Genomic DNA, 24,462 nt, shown 5'->3' with positions numbered 1-24,462 from the left:
CATTTAATAAAAGATGGAAACAGCCAAACAACAGGTCAATATGGAAGTTTCAAGTTGTATTATAAGAAAGAAAATAAAAAAGCATTTAATTAGCTTTTTAGTCATGACTCATCAATTCGTTCCCAGAAAGTTACAAATTTGGACCATTCCAATTATCTCTAATGGACCCTCGTAATCTTTTTTTTTGTATTCTTTTTATCATATTTGCTGATTTATCCAATTTCTTTTAAATCAGATCAAACCCTGTTTTGTAGCCACTCATTGAATCCCATGCTGGACCTCTCACCACCATGTTCATAAAAACCTTTAATCACACCATCATCTTCATCATCTTTTGCCGTCTTCATCATTGGCTTTGCCTATCCTTGCCATCAATATCAGCAAAATACTAATTTAGACGTGTTTCAAACTTTACGGACTATTCCATATTTGCTCATATAATTTTAGAATTCAGATCAGGTTTTTATGACTTTAGGAACCATACTACGGTCCAGTGAATACAAGCTTATTATTGTCTGAAGGCCCAATTAGTACTGTGAATAGAGAGAGACCAGGCCCGTCAAAATGATACTAGTTTCTAGAAGGTGCCCAAACTTATTCATGAGACCCTTATTAGAAACTTTTGTCACTTTGTGTTACACTGTTAATAGTTAGAGAGGAAATATAAAACCTTTTTTTTATAAGAAAAATAAAAGAACTTATTAACAAAACAATAATTTATCAAACTGAACCAACTGGAATATTAAACTTTTATAAATTGCGCTTTTTTTCTTCTTCAAACTGAACTGTTGCAACCGAACCACAAAAACATAATAATAATCCACTCCAACATATAAACTTGGGTAATTCACACGATATATAAGACATGGTGTACAAAGTAAAATTCAAACTTGACCACAACCAGATCGATTATGAACAGGTCATCACATACCACAAGACTCATCAATCACTTCACATACATTGTAACATTTGCTTATGGAGCCACGTATGTGTGGTACTTGTTCTTGCTTTTAATATGTGTGTTTTGAATCATATTCCAGCCGAGCATTCTGGGGGAGGAACAGGGAAGCGAGACTTATCAGTACAATAATCATAGACCATATGGTTCACTCGAACCCATCTATATCCTCGAGCTTCGGCCGGGCTCAACTGGTGGTATGCACTACCTTCCCACCAATTCTTGGGATTAGCAGGACAATACGCTGGTCCCGGAACCGGACATCCTTCTATATCAAAATCTTTGTAGTAAGCATAAAATGGTGCTCCGGACCAATTGATTTTCTCCATTCCACCGCGTGTCGCCCAATCATCAGCTTCCCACAACGTTGAATATATACCCATTGGTTGGAACCTCGGGTATGGTACTTTCCTTGCCTCATTGTTCTTGTAAACCCTAATGGGCACCTTGTCTACGTAGAACCTACACACCCCACATATTGGACGATTGCAAAATAAATATTTCCTTCGCTTATTTTATTGCAACAGAGAGAGAGAGAACCATGCATATCTTTGATTATTTGTTATTTTATTTTTACTTAATAAGTTATGGCTAATGGATTCTAAAAATGTAGGACCTTCATATGTTCGTTCAAATGATGAATGCCTCCAACCAAGACAAATATGCTGTCTCTTTCATTCTCTTATTTCATGGTCCACGGGCCGACACAATATTAAACCAATCATATCTCTCGTGACAATATGAAAAGACAAGAATAGTTAAAACGAATCTTCTACTATATAATTATTGGTTACTTTGTTACTATATGCTACATTCCTTTCAATAATTAGATAAAGTTAGGAGGAGTTGGCTGTAGCTGTATTTGTATATATATATGCATAATAATAATGATGTGACTTACACAATACGGAGGTGGTTCCATGAAATGGCGTATTCGTGGAAATCACGAGAAGGGTCGAACCAAAGGTTAACTCTTTGCTCTCTATCTCCTTTACCATGAGCAAATACATTGGTTTGCACGGTGTAAGGTTGCCCACTTCGGTTTCCTAGAAACTCGAAATCCAGCTCGTCTCTTACAGAATCCGTATCGGAATTCATCTGCGCAGTTGATCATATATATTGTGTTATTTATAATCAAGACTCTTGAAATGCAGCAAACATGATATATACTATACTATATATGTATATGATTACATAGAAGGCAGCGACAGTTCCGGCCGAATCGCCTGGGAGAAGTTTGATTTTCATGCTCACGTGGCCGAACAAGTATTGCTTCTTGGAAGCGAATCCACATCCTAAACCAATGTTGGAAGAAAATAGTTAAGAAAAGCAAAAGGAAAGTGAAAATCTATATTATGTTTCAATACAAATAACATAGATATGTAATAACCTGAGCTAGGGTCCAATTTGAGTTGAATGGCTCTTCCTCCATCGATTTGAGTGATATGAGCATCGGACCAAGTAATCCTAAAGTCATCCTCAAATTTAGCAGGTCTACTCAAAACCGGACGGTACAATGCTGCAAATAAGCATAGGCTTATCATAAAGATAACATTTCTTGAGGAGAAGAGTGACACCACCATTGTTGCTTTGTAACTAAAGATGATGAGATTGTTTTGAAATTAGAAGATATATTAAGTCATATTTATATACATAGTCGTCATATAGAGACGCATGCAAGCAAAAATGCAATGTACAATAATTGAGGGAAGGTCTCATTTAAATCTCAGCTTTTCAGTACAGCTAATCACTGATCGATCGTCTCAATATATTTGGACCTACCACTTTTCTATTATTGTTGTTATTATTATGCTATTAAATTCACTGAATATGTCTTGTTCTCTTCCCTAAATTACACTGTTATTTCACTCTCTTTTTTTTTTTTTTTGAATTTAGTTTAGTTCTTGGACTGTTTGGTAATAACTAATCACATTATTATCAATTTATCATACGAAGAACTTACAATAACTATGAAAAAAAAAACATTCCACTTGAATTTATTGGGATAAAAGTTAGTAAATATCTCTCAATGATTGAAGCAGATGAATTTACCCAATAAAAGCATAACTGAGAAGCGCGGTGCGATCTCAGTCGGCCACGTGTCGTCATGCACCACTTAATGCGCAAAAACAATACTATTCGTATCTTTGGATTCTTTATAAATTTCTCTTGGATTTTTTTTTTTTGTCACACGATCGTATCTTATAGATTATATAATTTAGTATCTTATAAATTTGTTTCCTTTTTAAAAAAATATTTTATTTTCATAAATAAATTTATTTGTCTGATTCTGCATCAAAATGCAAACAGACCCTAATTTGATTCATCGACAAGTGAAATAACAGTTTTGTCTCTCAAGTTTTTTTTTTTTTTTTTTTTATCTTTTGTTTTGTCTCTAAAAAAAAGTGACAGTTTCTGCATGTTTTATATATTGTTTCACGATAAAGTTAAGTTGGGTTACTTGAATAGTGGGTGTGAAGTATTAATGATTGTGCATGCATGAACATGAATAGTCTGTGGGAAACTGAAAATACATGAAAGTTGTTAAATGTGGAGAGGCGTTAATAGAGTAGGGATGTGTCTATGTCGTGCTCGTTGAATTGTTCATATCCACATCTTTATTTATATAATTTCTTCCTCATCAGTATTAGTTCGTGCCATTATAAGGAAAAAAAAAGAAAAGATGATTCTATCTGGTATTATTTCTTGCACTCTCTATAGTTTCAAGAACTTCAATCCAATTTCGTTTATGGCAAAATAAGTAACTTTCGAGTGGCTAGTTCGCTTTCACAGCATGTCAGCATATATATATATATATATATATATATATATATAGTATCATTTTTGTGGTTATTTTCTTTTTCGTGCAATATTTGGTATATTAAGCTATATATACCATGCATGCCGATCAATGTAAAAGACACACCCTGTGAAATTTTTGCATGAAAACGATAGTTATCAAAACAATCAAGTCTAGCTAATAAATTCAGAAGGACACACTACATTGGACAAAGCCACATGGAATTAAGAACTTTGGATAAGAGATATATGGACGGACTCCATAAAATTTCATATAGAAAAACTCTATTTTTAACTCGAAAATTAATGTATGTCTATAAATTATTATTCTACTTTTATTTTGCATTATATTGATTTAATATGCTACCCACTCAATTTTTTTGTCATCCTTTTACCACACTTTTCTTGTCGTACTTGTTCAAGATGGTAAACATATCACGACCGACAACTATATCAGAATGAAACTACTATTTTGCAAGATAACGAAAAAGAACAGTATTAGTTTTCAATTCATTAATAGTAGATTTGGTATACCTTTTTAAGTCTTTTTTTTTTAACTATTTGACGACACTCAGACCAAACGCTTTGGACTCACGCACATAAGAGAGAAGATGATTTTTAAACCCATCGATGACGATTTCTACTTTAATAAACACTCACACCATCTCTCTATACGTGTTCCTTCATCACTCCCACCCCATCACCTCTTCCTCTTCTTCCTTTTTCCTCGATCATCCTTTTTCGATCGTGTCTCTGTTCTTGATTATGACCTAAAACATTGAGAATTTCAACTGATCCCCACTGAGTAACTTGTTGTTGTAGAACAAAGACACACATCCTCTACACCAATCTGGTGTTTTTTGTTTGTTTGTTTGTTTGTCTTGGTTTAAGTTATGTAATTGTTTAATGTTTAGACAAAAACACTCAGTGGCTATGATAACAATCAGAATTCAAGCCTCAGGCAACTCGTTGAGTCTGTCTGCATTCAAAACATCTAGATTATTCATACTCTCGCCATCTCTTTTGCTGACAAAAACACAGTAACAAGATACACGAGTTAGTTCATAGTTTTGTAGATTGGGTCTTATACTACTCTTTAGAAAATCTTATTGGGTCATTTCTTTTACTCTTTAGAAAATGAGAATATCCCCGCGAAAGACTTTTCTCGCAACTTGGCTCTGTTGGACTTAATAAATAACAATCATGGGCCATGTTTCGTAAGCCCAATACAAACAGAGGTCAAATTTATTATGAAAAAATAAAACTCTCATTTCCTTAAACGCATAATCAATCAATCCTCTGATAATCACACCCATTTCACCAAGCCAAAGCTGGATCGAACTTACTCACGTAGAAAAAGAAATGGTTAGCAGCGGTTAACTGGACATAGCGAGTTGAAGCATATAATTGGTTTAATCATTGGAAAAAAGAAATTGGGAAGAGTGAGTGAAACGTGTTGGACACAGTTGTTCTATATCATCATCTGTATATAATAATAGTAGTAAAATAGACTGTAACATTATTATTTACATAAAAAAATAAATAAAACTTTTTGGATAGAAGAATACGAAAAGGCAAAGAGGCACGGTATTGGTCGGTCAGGTGCAGTAGGGTCCTTTCTACTGCTCCAGTCAGTCTATTACCACAAGAAACCGCAGATACCACTCCTCAAATCTATTTATTATATAAAGCTTTCTCCTTTCTTTTTTTTTTTTCTGTTTCTTTACAAAATCAAATATTCTTATATATAGATCAAATTAAAAGTATTTTTATAGTTTTATAAAACTGTTGTTTTAGCGTTAAAATTAATCACGTATCCTGCTCTTTTGTACATACGTAATTTCCTTTTCACCTGATTCTTGTTTTATTCGACTCTTGTAGTCTTGTAAGACACATACGTATCCAATCAATACATACATACACGTTAATAGAAAACCTGACTATCGTTATTGTATATACATTTATTTAGTTTTTTCAAACATTATAAAATAAAATTAAAATATCCGTTGTTATTATTTACTACTACTATATAACATAATTATGGAGGTCCCGACATTTTTTGTTTGTTTCTTATTCAAATACCGACTCTGTAATAGTTTAAACACTTATACTGTTTCAGTATCTTCTTTGATGATGTGATGATACCAAAAAAAATAAAAATAAGTGTAGATAGTGCATAATGCTAATAATAATAAAGACATTACTAGTGTTATTTATATCAACTCATTTATGCTTACGTGCATACATGTATATATATTTATTCGTGCGTGTAGTATTCTTTAGGAAATTTTATATTTTAGACCCTTGAGAAGGGGTAGTCACTTTCCTTTTTCTTCTTTACTTACATACAAGTCTCTTCCTCTACACATCAAACCACGCCAGAGCAAAAGAGTGAGTAAGAGAGAAGAGAGAGAGAGAGACTCTGAGAGGACACAGAGAGAGATAGAGTCTAATTGTTTCTACTCTAAACTGCAAGCTGAAAATGGTGTGGAGCAGCAGACGCAACAACATGTCAAGCTTTCTACTGATTTTGCTGATTCTTAATTCGACCCATTTCAGTCTTATGGCAAATGGTATAAATTGGGTCGATGTCACATTGTTTTCCCATTTTTCTTTACTAACATGAACTTCATCATGATCTTTAATTGTTCTTTTTTCTTTACTTTTTTTCAGGTAGACCAGAGCCAAACTCAGTCGAATTCACCAAGGTATGTTTCTTTCAAGATCCTCTGTTTCTTTACTTTTCTTGCTCTACTCCCATTTTTTCTTTTTTGGCTTTTAAAAAGTCTTTTCTTTTTTTTCTGGTTTAGGAACAGAAGGGAGATCAAGATGAGAAGATGATGATGAGAGGTCTAATAGGATCGAGACCACCAAGGTGCGAGAGAGTGAGGTGTCGTTCTTGTGGTCACTGTGAAGCAATTCAAGTTCCTACGAATCCTCAAACAAAGCTTCACTCTCCTTTTACTACTTCTTCTTCTTCTTCTTCTGAGATGATCCATCTTGATTACACAAGAGGAGACGATAGTACTAATTACAAACCCATGAGCTGGAAATGCAAATGTGGTAACTCTATCTACAACCCTTGAAGACAATTTTTCCTTTTTACAAATTTTTCTCTTTTTGCCACTTTCAAAAATTCTAATATCTCTCTGTACATAATTTATATTTTTAGTTTCTATTTTCTTATTGGTCAATCATATTTTTATTTTGTGTATTCTGATTTTCCGGTAACCCTGTGTTACTGATTATATAATGTCGTTGTTTCTTATAGTGTTAGTCAACAACAAAGATGAATGACAAAATTTGCTTTATCCAAAAACTGATTTGTTAATTTTTGTTACTAATTGTGAAAAGGTGAAATCTTTTTAGATATATATATATATTTACACGCATAGTAAAAATTGAAGGCACGGAAACCTATTTTTTTAAGACGATTCTGACAAATACCAATTTTATGGATGAAAGTTACATCACACACGTACGTATGCATCTCTACTCTGTTATATATACATGGTAAATATGAGATTTATGTGTAAATGTTATGTGTGAGAATATTTATAATATGTTTGCTCGTTTTGATAGAGAGACAAAGATACGTTTCGATACAATGATAAATCCATTAGCCCGATAGACAAACCAAATAAAAAAACTCAGCCGCTTTGCTGTCGTTTCGTCGTCGAACGACGCCGTTTTCGCGATTATTATTATTATGTCATTCACATTGGATTTTGCGTTTTGTACTTTTATTTTTTCTTATATGATTAATTTAATTAGTGACCACTGGTGATTTCTGTGTCCTAGTACTTGTTTCAGTAGAGTTCTCGTATATATTTATTAGTTATATTTTTTTATATATATTTAACTGACAAATACAGCAAGAAAAATCAAAACCTAATCTGTACTACCTTGATTTGATGATTTATAGTACTTTTTTATATACTGAACATACCATATTTTATTACGTCCCAGTTCCGTATAAATTTTTCTAATAACTCAAATCTGAAAAACTAGTATACATCATTACTGTACATATAGAACTAAAACCTATAATGTTAACATTACTAAATGATGGTAGCATAGGCATAGCAATCAAATCATCAAGATATACGATATATATCTACTTAAAGCAAATGATCGATTTCTACTTAAAGCAATTTGAAACATTTGGAATTATCGTAATTAATAGGAGATTGGACAAAGCCTATTCTCATTCACAAAGAGTTGATGGGATTGAACATATGGAAAGGATGAAAGGAAGTGACAAAACAAAAGAGAGAAAGATGTGTCTTTGTGTGTGGGGTTTACTAAATTTCACAAATCAAGCCAAAGCAAACAGTCTTGTTTCTTCTCTACACTGTTCTTCTTCTTTTGAATGACTATACTTCTTCCCCCACATTTCTTTTCATTTCATATCACATAACAATAATAATGCAACTTCAAATATAGTTGAAAATTATATAAAAGTATATTCATATTTGGAATTTGGTGGAGACTCAAGTGTCAATCAAAGTCGGTACACTGCCACTACTATGCTACTGCTTTGAACTAATTTTCTGAACGCCAACGCCGCTCCCATACATTTTTATATGATATCTTCGAATCTTTTATATACTATATAATACTACGCATTATGCTAATATCCCTTGGTTATATTGTGTCATTTAAATATTTTAATATACGTGGACCGACAGATCTCAAAACGCTCTTTCTCTATACAAGAAAAAAAAAGGGTTTTGGAATTTGAGAAAAATGCATTTTGTTAGGGAGACGATTGATTGCACATTGTCGCACGATCGAGAAGAAAGCCATTAAAAGCAAAGTGACAAAATGAAAAGACTCAAAAGAAGAAACAACAAACAAGGAAGGAAAATGAGAGTTCCAAAGCAAGAAAAAAAAAATACTTTGGCCATTCCGATTCCTTTTTTATTTTTGTTTTCTGCTTCTTACCGTTTTACACTTAACTGTTTCCGATCTCTTCTCTATTGCTGCATCACTTCCTTGGAACTATGGAAGTAATATTTTCTTTTCAAAGTATTGGAGGAGAAAGAAATCGTTAAAAGCGCACAGAGTTGACAAGGTACAGTCACGTGGAGGCATTTTGGACATATGCTTTCTCTGTTTCAATGATCTTACTTGACGTCCATTTGCTCCATACCTCCTCATTCATTGTTCTCGTACGACACATGCCTTTGTGTTCATAATCATGTATATGAGATGGTTGCTATATTCTTATTTCATTACTCAAAACGAAATATGTTTAAATCGTCAACCATTTCACATCATTACATAAAAGCTAGATACAGTTTCAATAAATCACCGTACGTGTAAAAATATCCTGTATTTTACACGATGTAACTTTAAATATTGATATTTTGTTTTCATCCCCAAAAAAAACACTGATATATGTATTCTTATATATTAGAATAATGCATAGAATAGTTATTTTCAAAGAGTTGAAGACAAAACTTACGGGGACAAAAAGTGGAAGGAGATTCCAATGGTCCAATTTAGATCTCGATTGTGTATATGAATACGTACACGCAATAAGCTAACACATCTCAAAAGGTCTTCTTTTTTTTTGGTCAACATCTCAAATGTTTTATATGCTATATATGCACCAAACTTCAAATGAATTATCAAGTCTACGTTACTAGTGGATACATATGTGGTTGATAAATTATACATGTTACATATATACTCATAGATGACACTTGGAATTTATTGTATAACCACCACAATGACATTTGTACTATATATACCATCAAACTCATGAATCAAGTCCAACAATATGATCGTTTTAGATTGGTCTATCAACAATTATATGTATGATAAAAAGTACGTGGTACGTACATGGCATAAAGCTTACAAGGGATGGGAATTTTGGAACTGCTATGATGGGCTCTTTAAATTCGTCGAAAACTTACAATAAATAGATGAAGCCAAGAAAACCTGCATGCCTCAGAGTACGTACTACGATAATAACACAAGAGATATGGAAATCATTTCAAGGCTAGCTATACTAAAAACATATGCATATAAATAACTTGTATTAAGTTGAAGCAAATGACAAAATTAAATGTTTCTTTGATTTTTTTTTTAAGCTTATAGGTTTCCATTGTACTTTTGTGCAAGTAATCCATTTTTAAAACAACAAATCGATAGTGTACCTTCGTGTGGTGGGAGGAGTTAGGTCATTGTTAGGGCACTTTCATGGGGACCATTTTAGCCTTAACGAAGACTGCTCCATTGCTCTCCCAAAACGTCAATGCGGGCTGAAACTTGCAGTGTGCAATCCGGTCTGGTCCTAAAAATTTCTATGGTTAGGGTTAGACGTTTTTAATCTATGTATGTACAGTATTAAATGAGGCCGACACTAAATGTAACCACCATACAATATACACAAAGATGGGACTAAGAACGATCCGACGGCGTTTCGGAGTCAATGGAGGACAACAAAAAGTCAGATGTACGACGTCGTGTTGAAGTCACCCGAGAGAAAAAAAGAGACTTGAAACGTCGTCGCTTTTGAAGTCAGCTGAAAAGTAAAACAAGTCTTCGCAACGAAGTCGTTTTGAAAGTCATCTGCAGATGTGTTTGCTCTCTCTCTCTCTCTCTAATGTTTTGTTTAATATTTGGGTCTGCGTAATTTGATTGTGATTAAAGGGATGCACGAATTTTTTTAAGTGGCAAAATTTAATGTTTACGGGAACTCTTCTTCTTCTTCCTCAGATCCAAAGAACTTGACTCTTCTGTGTTCACACTCTCTTTTTCTTCTCTTTGAATCTTTTGTTTTCCCAATTCATCGCTAAGAAACTGAATCACAAGTTTGTATTTTTCCTTTTTAGCTCCTTCAACTTTCCCAGGTAATTTCTCTCTTTTCCTCGATTTTTCCGCAGTAGAACTTGAATTTTGAATTCTTTAGTCAGTTCATCTGATTTGTAGTTTTTTGTTCTTCCGATGGTGAATTTGGTTTCTGTTTCATTGATGATCTCTGAGATATTTGGGGTTAATTTTAAAAATATATTTGAATTAGGTTTGTGTGTTAGAAGTAACCAAGTTAGAAGATCAAGAATGGGGGGAACGCCAAGAAGAGGGCAGAGATCAAAGGGTATAAAGGTGAAGCATTGCATTCAGTTGACTCTGTTGCTTAGTGTGGGAATATGGCTGCTTTATCAAATGAGGCATTCACATGAGAAGAAAGCTGAGTTTAGAGAGGGTTCTAAGGTTCTTGTTGATGGTAACAATGTTGTTAAGCTTGGTAGGAAAGATCTTAACCCGAGGGTTGATGAGAGGACCAATGTGAAGGAAGAAGTGGATGATGAAGAAGGGAGCAAGAATGAGGAAGAGAGTTTTAATGGTACTGATAAGGAGAATGTTGATGAGATTGTGGAGAGGGAGGAGGAACGAGGTGAGGAGACAACGGTACAAGGAAGTAACAGCGACAAGGAAACCGAAGGTACAGGGAATGAAGAGGGGAATGAGGATTCAAACAATGGAGAAAGTGAGAAGGTCGTTGATGAGAGTGAAGAAGCTAGAGAGAAGAATTATAAGGGAGATGATGCGTCGAGTGAGGTAGTTCATGGGACGATTGAGGACAAGAGCAGTGAAAAGGTTGGAGTTGAGGAAGAGAGTAAGTCGAACACTACTGAGAGTGTCAGTTTCCATGAAGATGAGTCAGGTCCAAAGATTGGTGATTTGGAGGGTTCTGTTATTAAACAAGTTTCTTCCAACACAACAGAGAATGGGGAGATTGGTAGTGATGATGGTGAGCAACAAGAAACAAAGGGTGAGACTGATTCAAAGACTGGTGAGAAGTCAGAAGGTGAGAAGGGGTTTTCTGACTCCAATGGTCAGTTGCCTGATGAGACTACCCAGTCAACTTCCAATGCAACTGAGACTACAGAATCTTCGGGGAGTGATGAGTCGAGTGGGAAATCCACTGGTTATCAACAAACGAAAAACGAAGAAGATGAGAAGGAAAAGGTAGAATCTTCTGAACACTCATCTGTCGAGGAAAGCAAAATCAAAGAATCCGAGAAGAAGGAGAAACAAGAGTCATCGTCCCAAGAGGAAAGTAAAGAGAAAGAACCCGAGAAACCGGAGAAGGAAGAGTCTTCTTCTCAAGAGGAAAGTAAAGAGGAACAACCTGAGAAAAAGGAGAAACAAGAGTCTTCATCTCAACAAGAGAATGAAATCAAAGAAACTGAGAAAAAGGAGGAGTCTTCCTCTCAAGAAGAGAATGAAATCAAAGAAACTGAGAAAAAAGAGAAGGAAGAGTCTTCCACTCGAGAGGAGAATGTAATCAAAGAAACTGTGAAACAGGAGAATGAACAGTCATCATCTCAAGAGGAGAGTGCAATAAAAAAAACTGAGAAAAAAGAGAAAGAAGAGACTTTGTCCCAAGAGGAGAATGAGAACAAAGAAACCAAAGAAAAGTCTTCAGAATCTAAGGAAGAGGAAATCACCAACAGTGAGAAGAAAATTGAACAGGTTGAATCTACTGATTCTTCAAACACACAGGAGAAGAGTGACGAACAAAAAAATGATGAAAGCAAAAGTGAATCCGGTAATGGAAATGACAATTCAGATTCTGATAAGAAAGAAACAAAGGATGATACTTCAAAAACAGAGTCAGCGAAAGAGGAAAACAACAAAAATGGTGAAACAGAGGAAATCCATAACAATCAAGAACAGACAAAGTCTAGTGTGGATGATAGTCTCCATCAACTTCAAGAGGTCAAGGATGCTCGAACTGATCTCGAAACTCTTTCCAAATCAAGCAACAGATTAACCAGCAACATAGTTGCAGCTGAGTGATGTTTCTTAAAGAAATGAAGTTGTTATGTTTTATATGCATATTCTATACTTTTCATCATATGACCGGGCCTTCAAGTCCCAATCAGTAGTATTGAGTTTTTGATAGTAATCAATACATACTCTTTAAATCTAGTTCTGAGAAGTTTCCATTTTTATTGAGATTGACATAACGTTCTAGAAGTAAACAGTTTGATACATTGATCATCATTAGAAGTAAACCAGCAAGCTTTAACTCTCTTTAGCCATCAGCTTGGTATTAATGTTTTGTATTTCTCTCTTCACCGCTATCTTGGCAACCTCACACTTCTCCCAAAGCTTGAAAATTCCAAAGCTAGTCCCTGCAAATTTTTATTTTTACTTGGAAGTCTCATAGAAGGTAAGCCAGAATAAGTCAAGAATCTTGCGTAACTAAGAATTAATCTAAATGCAGGTGAAAGATGTTCACCTAAAGCAAAGTGACAAGGGAGTGGTCTGCCAAGTCTCCTTATAGTGGTCATTTCATCATCAGTTGGTTTTGGACTCACGCCATTGACGCCAATATGGTAGAAGATCACCATCTACTAGAATAGGATCATATGCCCACCAGTCAGTAATCTTGGACATAATCCTTCCAGCAAACTGTCTGGTTCTTCTACTAGGTGTACTGGAGCCTAATCCTTGTATTAATAACAGAATAGTGTTCTTTCAAAGTGTCTGCTGATTCAAGAATGGAAATAAACAAAGCATACATACTTGGAGATAACTGAAAGCAGCAGGCAATGGCTTACAAAGAATTTCCATAAACGAATCCAACTCTTGTGTTTTCACTATCCTTTGTTCCTTTTTCAATCTATTGGAGCATTATGTAAGAATCCTCTCGAGTTCAGAGGTTAGTACCATCATATACACTTCAGAAACACTGTTATGGCCTACCTAATGTAACTATCCTCACTAGCTTTGCAAAATCTTAATTTCATTCTCAGCTATATATGAAAAAATTTGTCAAAAAAGAAGAAGCATAATAAAAGATTTTACTAATCATCTCACGACCTTTGTTTGAGAATTCCGTAGAAGTTTTCACATTGTCACGAAAGTTTTTTCAGCAGAGAAGTCGTCATTCAAATGAGAGAAGAAGAAGGAAAGTAATAATAATAATAGAGGAGGAAGCAAGGAGCTATACCACTACTATTTCATTATTTTTAGCCAATCAGAACGCTCTATTTCTCCCCCACTCTCACCAAACGCGCGTTGCGCGAGTGTCTATGATTCCTGTGTGCTATAACCCCCAAAATCGCTTCTGGTGAAACAAACTCGCTTCTTTCTAAAATACCCATCGCGTGTGACTTTTACTAAAAACCTTATTAATTCCAGTTTAAACCAAACCGAAATCAATTGTAATTGTTTCTATTACCACTGAGACTGGAGTGAAGAACCTAAGATCAATTCACTTGTTTCCATCCCGCCAAATCGTTCAGCAATTGCAGTGAAGAGCCTAAGATCAAACAAATTGAGCAAAGAATGAAACAAATACAGATATAAAGCTTTGTATATAAGAGATGGGATTGAGTACCAGGAGAACATTCCGTTGCCAAGACGTTCGACATGGTTGATCAGGTTTTCAGGAGATTCTGGGGTTTAGTCATTTCTCTTCTCAGAAACAGAGACGATAAAGAGAGGAATATGATGTGTGTTCTCTGGTGGAGTGTTTCAATAGTTTACGCGTGTAAGTGCCGACCCCAAATATTGCCTACTCCAATTTCCAAACGTTTAGATTCATTGGATACATGTTTAGACAAGTGAAGTTGTTATGCATATTCTCTACTTTTCATCATATGAAGCGCTCTAAAGTCCCAAATGAGTTATATTGAGTTTTTGTTGGTAATCAATACATACTGTACTCTTATATTTTGTTCTGAAGAAGTTTCCATTTTTATTGAAGGACACAAGTCTTGGATAATATAAACCAAGCAAAGTGTTAAATTCTTATTCTCAACAAAAGAAACGAGAAACGAGGCTGGAGTAGAAAAATTGTTGACAAACGTTAAGAACAAATAAGGTAAAGCATTTAGCCTTTCAAATAAACCAAGAAGACGTTATTGTGTACACGCAAGAACTTCAGTGTCCTTCATTGTGCTTCACCTCAAACAGACCATCTGGACCTGAGAATGACAAATAGAAAGTATGGATTCAGATACATGATTAGAAAAACAAAGTGCAACAAGTAGTTCTTTGATGATCTCTTATGAGCCATTCAATGAGACGACTAAACCGCATCATCAAAGCTGCAGATCACAAACGCAAAACAGTAAAGAGGGAGGGGATAGAAAAAACTGAAAATGCACACATACCCCATGGAAACTCCTTGTTGCGGATGTGCATATACGGATAGGCCTGCAAGACAGAAACAACGCGAGGCAATCAATGTATGCTTAAATTAAACACCAGAACAAATGAGATAAAAGCCAAATCAGTAAAGGTGAAACGTAGTTTTTGTAACAATTTCATAATCTGCATACTCGTTTCCATTTCCAGTGGTCATGTTAACATTGTATCTAACTAGGTAAGGAAGAGTAAGATTCATGTTAAAAGTAGTAAATCCAATAGAGGTGTTGTTGTAAGAGAAGCTTACAGGAGGGTCTTCACCGTGATGATGGCCCTTGGATAGAACATAGACGGCTAGAGCAGTGCAACTAGCAATACCCAAATAAGTTATCTTCTCCCACTTCGCAGCCTCATCTGTACAAAAATTCAAATTTTTTATTTTTCTTTTAAATTGATTATTTAAACCTGAATTGATCTCAGAAAACAAGTAAAATCATCGGGGAACAAACGTGTAAAGGAAACGAAACACAAATTCAAATTTGACCAATCGATCTACAGAATCAATTCAAAGTCAAAAGAGCTAGGTATCCGAATTGGTTCCCAAACAACAAATGTCAATCCAAAAAAAAAAAAAAAGGAAACCTGTAAAATCATATGAATCTTAATCAGCTCAGAACATACGAATCTATAAAGAAACGCAATCGATCGTGACCTAATTCTCTATCAAAACAGAGATAGAAAACCTAGATCGAATCGAAATGGTAAAATAGAGAGAGAAGACAAAGTACAAGCATCGTCGTGGCCGGCGGAAGAGGAAAAGCTTCGTTTAGGAGCGACGGATGTCCTGGGAGCTGCGCGGATCGCTGCTCGGGAAAGAGCTGAACGTACAATCGCCGTAGCCATTCTCCGGGATCTTCTTCTTCGTGTTGTGCGACTTGAGACTATCGATTTGGGAAGAGATGTGAAAAAGGGTTATGTCACTCAGACTTAATCAGGCGTTGTTGAATCTAAAAACTAGACCCGCTTTGAATATAAACTTAATGGGCCTTTCCTTTAGTTGGCTTTTTAGCCCATCACTGGGTTTTTTTTTTTTTTGACAACAACAATTGCTTTTTAGTCCATGTTAGGTCTTTTAGTCTCTAATTACTATGTCACAATACATTAAACCAAATATGTGAAATTGAAGATTTAAAATTTTCCACTTCTATTAGTTTATATATAGTGTTAAGAAATTGAAAATATAAATTATATAAAAAAATTATAAAGTTTATTAAGAGAAAACATATGAGAAAAATTCCGTCTAAGACATTATGAAACAAGAATCATCATCATCATTTATTAGTCACCGCTGCATGCCGCAAGGAAGAGAGATCCGGCAGCAGATCCTCCGTGAGAATGTTCAATGACGATATGATCTGATAACTCGTCACCGAGCATTTCCCAAACGCTGCTATGAAGATAGTTTCTAAAGATTCGGTAATGGTCGTATAATCCTCCTTCAACTATCACAATGCTCATCTTTTTTTCTAACCTTCCTAGTTTCTTTGTTATCCCAACTATTCCTGCTCCCGCCAAACGAGCAGCTCGTTCCGCGACTACATCGCACACTTCAACAACCACTTCTCTCGCCGCAAGAGTTGAATCCAAGATCTGTAGAGTTCATTAGACAAGGTTCAAGAAGTGCTTGATTTTTTAACGCAAAGTGGTTGTACTTTAGTTTAATTTTCTTTAGTAAAAATTGCATAAGGTATTTGATTAAACAACTAATATGTTGCGGTTTAGATGTAAATGCAACCGCACAAGAGATGCTCAAAATTTCTAACTTGAAAAGAAAATGCAAAGTCTTATGGAAACTTACCCCAAAAACTTCTTTGAGCTTTCTATTTACGATCTCTCGTTCTTCTGATATATCTTGATGCATCGCAGCCATATCTGGCGGCCTGAAATAAGTTCAAAGATTTGCCTTAAAAATGAACACTTGGAAAAATGTAAGGAATGTAGAAGACATTAAAGATACCATAAAATGTAAGGAATCATTAGTTTTGGAGGCAATGCATCTCCAAATAAAGCAGTTTCTTCAGACATTCTTAGCAAAACTCTTCTCACTATCTCCCCTAAGTATCCTCCGGACACCATTTTCTCAAACACCTTTAAACCAACATAAAACCAAAAATAAACCAAAAATCCTCAGAGATACAAAACGAATCTATATGATTTCTTACTTGGTTTCCAGGATTCAAGCTTTCCGCGTCAAGAGAAGCATCAAACTCGGTTATAGGAAGATGACAAGATTTGAAATCTCCCCATTCTGTGCTAACAACCTACAATCTTATCATGTACAACCACTTGATATCATAACTTCATGAAAGCTTTATGTCATAATATTGGATCAATGTATCAAAACTCGATAAGTATTTTAACATACGATTTCTTTTGGCTCGGGTATCGCAGATTTCCACATCGAAATCTCTTGAGCTTTCTCAATGTAAGCAGCGTTAGTTCCCATACCTAATGATACTGCAGCCACAGTGTCCTTGTGATAGTACCTTCCTCCAGCCAACTCTCCTATAGTGTTATCCACCTGATCCCAAAAACATCTCAAGCTACTTAAAATGTCTCAATTAATATTCATCTCAGATCATATTTAAACCCCCTTACCAGCGATGTGTTCATCCGAATATTCAGACCATGGCTCTCTAGTGATTCATTCATACCATACACAAACTCCTTCAAAACTTTATTATCATCATCATCTACTAAACTTTTCCTCTGTAACGCCAATATTGAACCTGAACCAATCTGTTCCACAGAGCGTGTCAACGTAAACCCGAGATTCTTCGCTTCCTCTGTTTCTTCACCAGGGTTCATCGCAAGGAATTTAACAAGCTCCAATGATATGAAATCGCACAACTCCTAGAATCCACATTTAAAAAAAAAAACTTCAAGTAAACCTAACGTGTACTCCAAGACGTGTATCTACAATCATATATTCATACCTTGAGAGAACCATTTAAAACATCGTCGGGGATAGGAATCTCATGCGTTTGCACATCAGAAATAGGCTCTTCATTACCTCGTAAACTCCCACGTAACAGTAGAAGTTCCTTGCCTCTCACGTTAACTCCATAATGTACCCCTTTCTCATCACTACAAATCATATATTGTTACCTAATGGTCATTTAATAGTACTCAAAACAGAGGATTCTGATATGAAATTACCCGGAAGGGAAAGAACCGGCGAATGAAACTAGCATGTTGAGGGAACCGCATGTCTCGGCGACTGCATCCGCGAGAGAGGAGGTCATGTCAGTGACCAAGGCATCCGCCACCGCCCATAGTTTCGAGACCGGCGTAGCACATTCTCTAGCAAATTTCTTTAGAATCCTCTGCGTCTGTTTTCGCCGTCGCTCCTTCGTCTGAATCCACCGACCCATTAACACAGTCACAGCAACCACCGTAACTGTTGCAGCCGTCACAGCCACAACCACCTCTTTCCTGATCATTGTTTTTATGAAGTTATTTTTCTCAATCTCTCTGATTAGCACAATAATTAACAAACTCAAGAAAAAATAAGTTGCTTTCTTTTGTTAGCTTGTTTTGCGTATCAAGTTGAATCTTTCAACCCTTTTTTCTTTCCAAAACCGGATAATTAGTTTTAAGCAAAATTTCCTTTTTTATCAGTATGAAATTTAAGTATATGAGCAGTGAGCACTAAATACTGATTTTTATTATAAATATTTGTAGTTTATCAATCACGATTTACTTAACTTGTATCATCAATGATCGTTTTTCCATAAACAAAGAATATATACAAGTTGCTCTATCGTCGTAGAGAAATTAATTAGGAGCTGCATAGATTAGGGTTAAGGGGTCTGATTATGCACACGTGACATCACGTGACGTAGCAACTCACATGGCGTGCAATTCCTGTGATTTGTTGTACTAATTGTCCCTTGTAGGGTTGGATGCTTCGAGGCGAGTGGTTATAATTAAGATAATAAATAAAATAATACTAACCATTAAGTTTTTAAAAATGATCTTGAACAGCAAGAATCAAATTATTATTATTTTTTTAATTTTGACATATGAAAAATGTAATTTGAAGATACACAAAAAAAAAAAAAAAGCACCCAAAAAGATAAGGACGGCAAAACTACTTCGAATATGGAATGTGAATGTAGTGTTAAAAACACATTTTTATAATGAATAGTCTGATTTTGACCATGCACGTTAATATAGGATTAAGGATTCACATGAAAAAACATGTTATATATTGCTTTAAGACTTAATTAGAGTGATGCAAAGAGCAAAGTGACCCCTGGTTTCACATGAATACCAGATTTGGAAAATTCCCACGTTTTCAATTCCATTTTTGTATATGCCAAAAATAGAACTTTCCCCCAAATTTTCAACGTATTTACGTAATTGTATTGTTTATTTCAGTAATGGAAAAGGTTTAGCATATATGTATTATATAGCTGGGTCGTCATGCCATGTCGTGATGAATGATGATGTCGACTTTTTGGATTATATATAGTCATATAGATAGGTGACAATTAGATGATAATGCAATTATATAGAGTTTGTTTCTTGATTGCTGATTGGGTCCTGATTAAAGTATGTTGTGCATTTGAAAGCAACAAGAGTCACATGAAGCAGCTGATTCTTTCTTTCTTCTTCTTACTTTATTTTTTTTGGTTAGAAAAAAGCAGCTGTTTCTTTTCTACAGCTTAATTGCAATGGATTAGCTCTACTAATTAAAAGCAATGATGATTTAGTGGAAGTTTTATTTAAATATTTTTTTTTTGATTTTTGATAACTTACATGATTTGTAAACATCTATAATGGCATATACTGTATATGTAACCTCTTCTACAAAGACTATTATCTCCTAAGGAAAGATGCGTCGAGAATCTTTAGATATTAGAGAATTGATCGACCAATCAAAACTCATTCTTTATAGAAAAAATTAAACAACCAATCAAACTCATAAGTTAATATTTGTCAACATTGACGCAAACAATAACTCTGAACAACATTGATGTAACGTAATTTATTCTAATACTGTTTTATAATTAGTGTGTGTGTTGCGATCTTTGATACGCCGTCCAAAAAAATCACATGACAATCGGGACAAATCTCCCACGGTCGTCACTACATTAACGTTCCTTGTTTCTTATCATTATCAAAAAAATTAACATCTTAATAAAGTATTAGCAAGAGTGCTTTCGTCATAATTTTGCTATCAGCTGTTAAAAAAAAAAAAGCATGTTCTAACTCAAAACCATTGCAGTTGACAGATCATATAATAATATATTACTTGTTATTTAAAAATAAAATTTTGTTGAGACTGACAGAAATATATATGCACTACCATTGGATAATTCAGACTCAACAAAGAATATAATAATTTAAAATAACAATATCCCACGTTTTAAAATATTTGAATATAAATATATAACAAACTTCTTTTATATGTATTTGGTAACCCGGTTCTTAAGGAATTTGCCCGTTATATTTTTTATATTTACAATTTCCTCTCTCTCATATAAATAAATTTAAATGAAATGGGAACTTGAATCAAGATAGTTGCTTTTTAATATCGAAAGGCATAGAGAGACTTATCCACAAATGACGAAACAAGTTAAGAAGAGGTGCCTTGTCACATTACGAATGGAAACATTTAGGTTTCGATAGCAACCCAAATGCCATGAAACATATGAAGGCTATATATATATAGTTACAAGTAAACATTATTTTGAATCGTAAACTAATAAGAAAACACTATGCCAAGGTCTTTGACTACTACTGCAACTGTTATATGATTCACAATGGGTGATGCACTATATATGTGTATAAACTGTATTTACTATTATATAAAATGACTATTTAAAAAAATATATTTATTAATTAGTTGTTAAAATTTCAAATTAGCGAAATTAGCAAACAAATTAATTGAGAAAACTACACAATATTATATTCTATATGTCTGAACATTTTTTCCTCCAATAGATTTGGCTGTAGATTTATGTTCAGCATATCAATATCTTTTTTTTTTTTTGAAAAAGGCTTACATATCAATATATCTTCTTCAGTATGTGTTAATCAGAGCCTTTTTCTTGTTCTTTCTCTTGTTTAATATACTAACTTTATAGCAACAAAAAAAATAAAAAATAAAAAATATTTTGGGGTAAGTTTTGGGATATAGTAACTAGATCGAGTTACCTGGCTAGATTCACCAACATCTTAACTGGATCATACTATACATTAATATATGCCCATATATTTATAATATAATTACATTGTATAATCTTTTTTTTTTTTGGGTGAAATGTGAAACGATAATAGTTTTTTGTTTTGTTTTGTAAGTTCAGGTATATAATATTTTATGACAACTGAAAGAAAGAGAAGGATAGTTATCCAATTCCTAATTCATGATTTGTCCAAATATGTTTTTGTATCCTATTCCTATGATTATCTATCCCTTCTACTATAGTCCTTTACACGGAAGGAAAGACTTGGTCGTCATGTCTCATTCCTTGACTTTATTTATCAATTATGATCAGTAATCTTAAACCATTTTCTTCAAGAAAGAAGAAAAAACAAATTGTTCCATATTTTGTTATGTATGATTTTTTCATACTAATAACAAAATAAGCTTTTTTGTTTGGCTTGAATTTGTAGATTTTTTTTCCTACCTGATGAATAGTCGAATGAATTAGCATAAACGTTTAAGTTAAAAGAGTAAAGACTACACAATTTGGTTTATTCTTTTCGTCCCACTCGTCCCACTAAGCTATTAAAAGTCTTCTTGCAATTTATAATTATTATTTTGGGAAATTCTATTGATATATCATGTTTTTGCTTTTGGATCATTTTTTTTCTTCGCTTTTGGATCATTTAAATATTTTACTATGTGATATTATATCATAACACAAATTTCAGTAATTTGGCATACAGTTATAAATAAATAAATAAATAAATAACTAAAAAAACTAAAGTGGAAACGGTACGTAAAATTAACATTGACTTATAAAAGTGCTTTACATCTTTAGAAATTCATATAGGAATACAAGAAAAAAAAAAAGTGGAAAAGGAAAGTGAAATATAGGCGACAAATTCCGACCCAACACCATCAAATTTAATTGTCTTGATATCAACAAGTAGGAAACGTGTTATTCTCCAACTAGTTAAATCGTAAGCATAAGCCTCCACTCATACAATATAAATGAACATTTTCATGGAAAAAAAAAAACACTTATGATTCTTCGATATGTTCAATTATATATGATCTCCTAGAAAAGTCAACTATAAATTTTAAAACACAATCACATGAACTTGGATAAAGCAGACCTCAAGCTCTTGACAACATCCATGAGTGTCATGTCGAAATCACTCTCCTTCTGCAAATAAACAATAATCGAAGTTAACTCTAGATTATTCAAGAAAAAGTTCATTGTTTATATATGCGTTTGCATATGTATACCTTAGCTACAATAGTGATGTCAAGAGTTGGTCCGAATGGCAATACACTTGAATTAGTTATTGAGAAACGAAATTTCTCAATCTCAGCCATAATCTTGGCAATATGGCCTTTTTGCTTCTCGCAAAGGATCTTGATTAGAACATCTTTATCCGAGAATCGTACTTCGATCTCTGGCAGATCCATGCCCTCAGAGCCATCTTCACATGAAGAAGAAGATGATGATTGATTATTATCGTCCAAGATCAGCTTAGACTTCTTCACAAGAACCATTGATTCCAATCTTCTTTCTTTCTTCTGTTCTTCCAACTCTCCCACTTTTTCTTGGAGATACTTTATATGCTTTAGTGCATCTCCCAACACAGAAGCCTTGTCCATCTACACACACAGGTTACAGAAATTATAGACTCAAGAAAAATAGTGCATCCCAATATAAGTTAAAGGGGAGAGTTGATGTTGTGTGTACCTTTTTAAGGCCAGGAACTAGAGCGGAAAGAGCTACGAATCTTTGAGTAAGCTTCTCTCTACGTTTTCTTTCAGCGATTATGTGATCTTGAGCATTGGATTGGCTTCTAGGCAAAGGCTGCACCCTCTTGGTCTCTTTTCGAGGCTCACTGTTCCGGTTTGGTGGCACTTCAACCTCTACTTTGGAGCTAAAGATTGAGTTTAAATAGGTGGGAGAGTACTCATGATCCATAACATGTGAACCGGCATTTTCGAAAGAGAGGATTGTTGAGGAAGGCTGGTGATGGAGATGAGGCTTTGAATTTGGAGGAAGAGGAGAAGAATGGGGTGGTGGTAATTGTGGCAATATGTAAGTAGTCTTGAGGATCTTTGATGGTTTCATTTCGACCAAATCATCATAAGAAGGATCAAAGTTAGTCGGGAAAGAGTGTGGAAGGGTGTATTGAGCTTCATGGACCTCTCCCACTAATGAGTTCATGTGAAATTGTTGAATTATGCTATTTTCTTCTATTTCCTGTATAAATCATCACAAAAGTGAAAAAAGAGTACCAGATGACAGTATAGTATATTATCGAGATCTAACAATATACGACACACATATATGTTTATGTGTATATACCTGCTCAGAGAACCATCTTGTGGATAACATATTCATTGATAAATGCAATCTGAAAATGGTAAAAATCAAGCGAAAGGGACATTAATGAATAAGTGAATAATATAATTTATGAACAAGAAAATGTATTTGGAACCAAAGCAATGTCGTATGAACTGGTAAATCTGGGTTAGTAGGGTTGTTCAGATGCATGAGTTGACATATATATAAAACCCCCCAAGATTAAGAAACTTTGGAGTTTATATGTTTCTCGAATTCTAAAAGATAGGAGAAATATATTGTAGCCCTAGAAAATTAATTGGAGAAGAAAGGAGAAAGACTATGGAACTGAACTCACCTTCTTCTTCTTCTTGGAGAGAAAGAGCTCTAGAGAGAGAGATAGATAGATAGATAGATAGATAGATTGGGATTCGTGTGTGAGAGAAACTGAGAATAGTCGGGTGCATATATGAAAGTACATATATAGTATATAGTCTATATATATATATATAGACACACACAAGTGTGGAGTAATTTGTACGTGTGAAAAGCAATCTAAACTCTAATATATAATAAACTTTAGACCCAAACAAATAATTAATATTCCATTTTCTCCCAGTTTTTTGGGTGTTTGACGTCAAAACTAAATGGACTAATCATATATACAGATATATTTTATGTTCGTCGAAACATCACTTATATACCCTTTATATATATATATATATATCAAAAAAAAAAAACCTTCTTATATTATTTATCGAATTGAAATCATATATATCATACAGTATGTATTGAACGTCGTCACTATATAGCCTACATGAATACAAATGCATGTAAAATATTAGCTGTTGATTTTTTGTTTAAACTACAAAAACGAGAACACCAACATCATTTGTTTTCAAACAATTTCAAAATAGAGAAAGAGGACAAGGAAACTTTCCATAATGAAACGGTGGGTCCAAGAATATAGACTAAGTTTATAAACCAAATGCTTTTTTGTTTTTTTTAGTATCATAATTCTTTTTTATTTTTTGTTGTATCATA

At 34.2% G+C, this 24,462-nt stretch overlaps 6 protein-coding genes across 8 annotated transcripts; 2 read left to right on the top strand and 4 right to left on the bottom strand.

Annotated features, from left to right (window-relative positions):
• Nucleotides 1-800: 800 nt before the first annotated feature.
• On the bottom strand, nucleotides 801-2,616 carry LOC17880410 (probable xyloglucan endotransglucosylase/hydrolase protein 7). The gene is made up of 4 exons (XM_006284166.2): nucleotides 2,349-2,616; nucleotides 2,153-2,253; nucleotides 1,860-2,056; nucleotides 801-1,420 (listed from the first exon to the last, which is right to left on the bottom strand). The coding sequence occupies exons 1-4, from the start codon at nucleotides 2,539-2,541 to the stop codon at nucleotides 1,030-1,032; spliced, it is 882 nt and encodes a 293-aa protein (XP_006284228.1). The 5' UTR covers nucleotides 2,542-2,616; the 3' UTR covers nucleotides 801-1,029.
• A 3,458-nt stretch (nucleotides 2,617-6,074) lies between these two features.
• Nucleotides 6,075-7,068, top strand: LOC17879981 (EPIDERMAL PATTERNING FACTOR-like protein 2). 2 transcript variants are annotated; one of them, XM_006285317.2, is made up of 3 exons: nucleotides 6,075-6,330; nucleotides 6,431-6,465; nucleotides 6,574-7,068. In XM_006285317.2, exons 1-3 carry the CDS (start codon nucleotides 6,240-6,242, stop codon nucleotides 6,841-6,843), a joined length of 396 nt encoding a protein of 131 aa, XP_006285379.1. In that variant the 5' UTR covers nucleotides 6,075-6,239; the 3' UTR covers nucleotides 6,844-7,068. The 2 variants fall into 2 exon arrangements, with proteins under 2 accessions (XP_006285379.1, XP_023635534.1); XM_023779766.1 differs by having other exon boundaries at nucleotides 6,568-7,068.
• Nucleotides 7,069-10,378: 3,310 nt separating this feature from the next.
• On the top strand, nucleotides 10,379-12,729 carry LOC17878599 (dentin sialophosphoprotein). Its single transcript, XM_006282517.2, has 2 exons — nucleotides 10,379-10,620; nucleotides 10,791-12,729. The coding sequence occupies exon 2, from the start codon at nucleotides 10,829-10,831 to the stop codon at nucleotides 12,572-12,574; it is 1,746 nt and encodes a 581-aa protein (XP_006282579.1). The 5' UTR covers nucleotides 10,379-10,620; nucleotides 10,791-10,828; the 3' UTR covers nucleotides 12,575-12,729.
• Nucleotides 12,730-14,463: 1,734 nt separating this feature from the next.
• LOC17879164 (cytochrome c oxidase subunit 6a, mitochondrial) lies at nucleotides 14,464-15,852 on the bottom strand. Its single transcript, XM_006284760.2, has 4 exons — nucleotides 15,664-15,852; nucleotides 15,183-15,289; nucleotides 14,902-14,944; nucleotides 14,464-14,712 (listed from the first exon to the last, which is right to left on the bottom strand). Exons 1-4 carry the CDS (start codon nucleotides 15,776-15,778, stop codon nucleotides 14,669-14,671), a joined length of 309 nt encoding a protein of 102 aa, XP_006284822.1. The 5' UTR covers nucleotides 15,779-15,852; the 3' UTR covers nucleotides 14,464-14,668.
• Nucleotides 15,853-16,213: 361 nt separating this feature from the next.
• LOC17880873 (probable hexokinase-like 2 protein) lies at nucleotides 16,214-18,378 on the bottom strand. The gene is made up of 8 exons (XM_006285277.1): nucleotides 18,095-18,378; nucleotides 17,872-18,022; nucleotides 17,534-17,788; nucleotides 17,301-17,456; nucleotides 17,098-17,196; nucleotides 16,893-17,023; nucleotides 16,734-16,815; nucleotides 16,214-16,525 (listed from the first exon to the last, which is right to left on the bottom strand). The coding sequence occupies exons 1-8, from the start codon at nucleotides 18,376-18,378 to the stop codon at nucleotides 16,214-16,216; spliced, it is 1,470 nt and encodes a 489-aa protein (XP_006285339.1).
• A 3,616-nt stretch (nucleotides 18,379-21,994) lies between these two features.
• On the bottom strand, nucleotides 21,995-23,517 carry LOC17879422 (transcription factor bHLH25). Of its 2 annotated transcripts, none has more exons than XM_006282796.2 (4): nucleotides 23,443-23,517; nucleotides 22,825-23,337; nucleotides 22,362-22,736; nucleotides 21,995-22,278 (listed from the first exon to the last, which is right to left on the bottom strand). In XM_006282796.2, exons 1-4 carry the CDS (start codon nucleotides 23,476-23,478, stop codon nucleotides 22,204-22,206), a joined length of 999 nt encoding a protein of 332 aa, XP_006282858.1. In that variant the 5' UTR covers nucleotides 23,479-23,517; the 3' UTR covers nucleotides 21,995-22,203. The 2 variants fall into 2 exon arrangements, with proteins under 2 accessions (XP_006282858.1, XP_023635428.1); XM_023779660.1 differs by having other exon boundaries at nucleotides 21,995-22,275.
• Nucleotides 23,518-24,462: the final 945 nt, after the last annotated feature.

Source organism: Capsella rubella, unplaced genomic scaffold (genome assembly GCF_000375325.1).
Source record: "Capsella rubella cultivar Monte Gargano unplaced genomic scaffold, Caprub1_0 scaffold_7, whole genome shotgun sequence".
NCBI lineage: Eukaryota > Viridiplantae > Streptophyta > Magnoliopsida > Brassicales > Brassicaceae > Capsella > Capsella rubella.
Note: the sequence above shows the minus strand (reverse complement) of the source record. Positions and strands in the feature narration are given on the sequence as shown.